This window comes from Pezoporus flaviventris, unplaced genomic scaffold (assembly GCF_033815535.1).
Source record: "Pezoporus flaviventris isolate CSIRO_AGI_PZ_B2104156 unplaced genomic scaffold, CSIRO_AGI_Pfla_v1 ptg000378l, whole genome shotgun sequence".
Classification (NCBI taxonomy): Eukaryota; Metazoa; Chordata; class Aves; order Psittaciformes; family Psittacidae; genus Pezoporus; species Pezoporus flaviventris.
In genome coordinates this window covers 68792-72921 of record NW_026892925.1, presented here as the reverse complement: position 1 = coordinate 72921, position 4130 = coordinate 68792, and the positions used below count along the sequence as shown (strand labels likewise).

General features: G+C 58.0%; 1 protein-coding gene across 1 annotated transcript; it reads left to right on the top strand.

The window, feature by feature from the left end:
• Positions 1–513: 513 nt before the first annotated feature.
• Positions 514–3805, top strand: LOC133263621 (acrosin-like; the record flags this gene model as incomplete). The annotated part of the gene is made up of 5 exons (XM_061443463.1): positions 514–704; positions 1202–1473; positions 1856–2004; positions 2705–3040; positions 3749–3805. Coding segments are annotated over 5 exons (1005 nt in total), but the record flags the coding sequence as incomplete, so codon positions are not given.
• Positions 3806–4130: the final 325 nt, after the last annotated feature.

Below are 4130 nucleotides of genomic sequence, written 5' to 3'. Positions count from 1 at the left end.
CTCCTTGGTGGCAGCTCCTTGGTGGCAGCTCCTTGGTGGCAGCTCCTTGGTGGCAGCTCCTTGGTGGCAGCTCCTTGGTTGCAGCTCCTTGGTGGCAGCTCCTTGGTGGCAGCTCCTTGGTGTCACCCTTAGTGGTGGTGGCAGCACCTTGGTGGCACCTTGGGGTCACCCTCAGCGGTGATGACAGCGATGGCTTTGCTCCATGTCTTCATCCTGCTGGCATTGGCCTGGCTGGTGCATGGCTCCTGGGACAGCTGTGGGTGAGTGGCACCAGGCTCCGGGGCTCCTGGTATTCCATAGGGAGATGCTGCTGCTCCCAACCATGGTCACACCAGTGGGGTGGTGGGACTGGGAGAGCCCCGCTTCCTCGCCATCACCCCATGCGGTGGCACAGCACAGCTATGGGGCACCCCATAGGGTCCCTTGTCCCTGCGTCACCCAGTGGGGCGGGATGATGCCCGCCCTTCATCCCTAACCATCCGGTGTTGGGCTTCTGCTTCCAGAGGGACCTGCGGTACCCGTCCCATGGCTGATTCCTATGGGGTGTCGCGCATCGTCGGAGGCGTGGATGCGCACCAGGGCGCCTGGCCATGGATGGTCAGCATCCAGTTCCCCACGGCCACCGGCTTCTCGCACATCTGTGGGGGGTCCCTCATCACCCCACAATGGGTCCTCACGGCCGCTCACTGCTTCATCGGGCAAAAGTAAGGGGGAGAAGGGATTCCAGCCATAGGGAATAGCCAAGGAGCAGCTCCCATCCTGTCCCCTTCCCCATCCTGGATGCACTTGGAGGAGCGCTCAGGAGAAGGCTGCTTCCAGCTTGACAGCCCTTGAGCCTAAGGCGAGCTGGGGCAGTGCTTTCCTTTGGGCAGCAGCAGGAATGTGGCTCCTTCCCACCCCTCCATAGAATGGGATGGGATGGGATGGAATGGAATGGATCATGGAATGGGTTGGGTGGGAAAGGAGCTTGGGATCATCCAGTTCCAAGCCCTTGCCATGGGCAGGGATGCCTTCCATAGAGCAGCTTGCTCCAAGCTGGCCTTGAGCACTACCAGGGATGGAGCATCCAAACCTTCTCCATCCATCCCATCCCAGTGCCCTCATAGGGAATCCCTTCCTTATCTCCAACCTGCAATTCCCAGTCAGAACCCATCACCCCTTGTCCTATGGCTCCAATCCCTGCTCTTCCACTCCCTCCCAGCTTCACCACGGATTGGTACGTGATGGTCGGAATCACAGACCTGGCTTGGGCCAATTCCGAGACCCAGAAACGTTGGATCCAGAGGGTCGTGGTCCATGAATATTACACTAACGTCTCCGGCGGCTTCGACATTGCCTTGGTGGAGCTGGACCAGCCGGTGCAGTGCGGGTACCACGTGCAGCTCGCCTGCCTGCCCGATGCGACGCTCAGCGTGTCCCAGCTCTCCGAGTGCTTCATCAGCGGATGGGGCGCGAGGGAGGCCAGAAGTGAGTGCCCGATGGCCCCTTTGGCCTTGGGATGCCGGGTCATGGATTCATGGAATGGGATGGAAGGGAGGGTAAAGCTCATCCACATCTATTGGATGTTGCTCCGACTGGGGATGGAGCATCCCGACCTTCTCCATGCAACCCATCCCAGTCTCCCACCACTTCCTTCTCTCCAACTTGAGCATCCCTGGTTCAGTTGGAACCCATCACCCCTTGTCCCATCGCTGAAGGTCCCTCCATGTCCTCCTTATGTTGAGGATGCAGAACAAAGGGGATGCAGCCCATGCCATGGGGCGGTGTTGATGGCTCCCATTGATCTTTTCAGCCCCAAATAGCCCCATATCCGTTCCTTCTCCCCCCAGTCCTGACCCCCTTTGTGTCCCCACAGCAGGGGCATCGTCCCCATCTGCCCTGCAGGAGGCCAAGGTCCGCCTCATCGATGCCAAGGTCTGCAACAGCAGCCTATGGTACCGAGGGGCCATCAAGAGCCACAACCTGTGTGCTGGGTACCCGCAGGGTGGCATCGACACCTGCCAGGTAAGGATGTGCCACTGGGGCTCCCTTCTCCTCTCCCATCTGCAGGGCCTTGCTCTGCATCCCCCTTTATCCCAGCTTTGGAAGCGCATCCAGCTCCTGCTCCATCATCCCTGCGCAGGGACCATAGAGGTTGGAGCTTTAAGAGCATTGAGATTCCACCACTAAACCATGTCGTGAGCATGGATTCATGGAATGGGTTAGGTTGGGAAGGAGCTTAAAGCATCCAGTTCTAAGCAAGGGGCAAGGATGCCTTCCATTAGACCAGGTTGCTCCAAGCCCCATCCATCCTTCTCCATCCAACCCATCCCAGTGTCCCACCGCCCTCATAGGGAACAATTTCTCCTTATCTCCAACCCATACTCCCTCGTTCCAGTGGGAACCCATCACCCCTCGTCCTATGGCTCCAATCCATGCTGAAGGTCCCTCTCCACACCCAAATGATGAAGGAGAACCCTTCCATCCACATAGGGTAACAGCAGTGGTCCCCTCCGGCATTGCCATAGCCACCCATCCCCATCCTCATCCTCTCCCGTTCTCCTCCATAGGGTGGCAGCAGACGTCCCCTCTGCTTTGCCATGGCGACCTATCCCCATCCTCATCCTCTCCCGTTCTCCTCCAAAGGGTAGCAGCAGTGGTCCCCTCAGGCGTTGCCATGGCCACCCATCCCCATCCTCATCCCCTCTCTGTTTCTCCTCCATAGGGTGACAGTGGCGGTCCCCTCATGTGCCGGGACAACCATGCCAACTTTTTCTGGGTTGTGGGGCTGACGAGCTGGGGCCGCGGCTGCGCCAGGGCCAAGCAACCGGGGGTCTACACCTCAACAAGGCACTTCCATGAGTGGATCCTCCACCAGCTGGGGACGTTCCACTCCGCGGGAGCCTCCGCGACGCCCTCGACATGGAGCCACCAGCACGGCTCGCATGCGCCCATCCAGCAGACGATGCCGGCTCCGACGGCCTCGAGCACCGGTGACATCTGCTCCTTCCCATACCGGGTGCTCGTGGAATTTGTCAGTCGGGTGCAGGAGCTGCTGCAGGCTCTAAGGGGGAAGAAGCCTTGAGGAGCGGCGTCGCTTGAAGTTGGCTTCAGCTTCAATACAGTTGCCTTATTTTCCCATAGAGAGGATGCTTTGCGTGCCCACCTCTTCTTCTGGTCCGTGCGCAGGGATGGGGATGAGGGATGGAGGGCAGGGAACAGTGGGAAGCGGGAGCTGGGAATCAGGGAATCAACCAGTTTGTGAAAGACTTTCAGGAGCATCAAGTCCAATCATTGCCCCACCATTAAAGCATGGCATGAAGAGGCAGGTGGGACAGCTTCCATTAGACCAGGTTGATCCAAGCCCATCCCTTCTTCTCCATCCCACCCATCCCAGTGTCCCAGCACCCTCACTTCCTTATCTCCAACCTGAACTTCGCTGTTCCAGTTGGAACCCATCACCCCTTGTCCTATGGCTTCAATCCATGCTGAAGGCTCCTCTCCACACCCAAATGATGAAGGAGAACCCAAACTTCCATGGTTCTGCTTCATCCCTGCATCCAGCTGGAGCAGGGACTGGGGCCAGGGCTCACAGCACCCAGTGCACCCCCAGCACCCATAGAGCCCCCAGCACCCATAGCATGCATTGCACCCATACCACCCCCACCACTGCCAGCAACCACAACAGCTCCAGTGCACCCAGTCAGCCCAGCACCTACAGAACCCCCAGCACCCTCAGCACTATATAGCTCCGGTATCGGGGTCCTAGTGCCCGCCTGACGCCTCCTCCCTTTCAGGAGCCGGTCCCAGTGCCCGCCCCCTCTAGCGCCGGAATCAGGGTCCTAGTGCCCGCCTGCTGCCTCCTGCCCCCCCCCCCCCCATAACTCCGTGCCGCAGAAAACACATGGACTCAGTCAGAGATCAATATGATCAGACAAAAGCCATTTTTTACAAAGCCGTAACTCCTTATATACTATTTCTTACATGCACTTACAGTGATTTGGCATATTATGATTGGATACGTGTCTTGATTTGGCATATTATGATTGGATACATGTCTTGATTTGGCATATTATGATTGGATACATGTCTTGAAGACCCTTAGTGACTAACATAGAATTGGTTAAGCACAGGTGTGAGAACTTGACCTC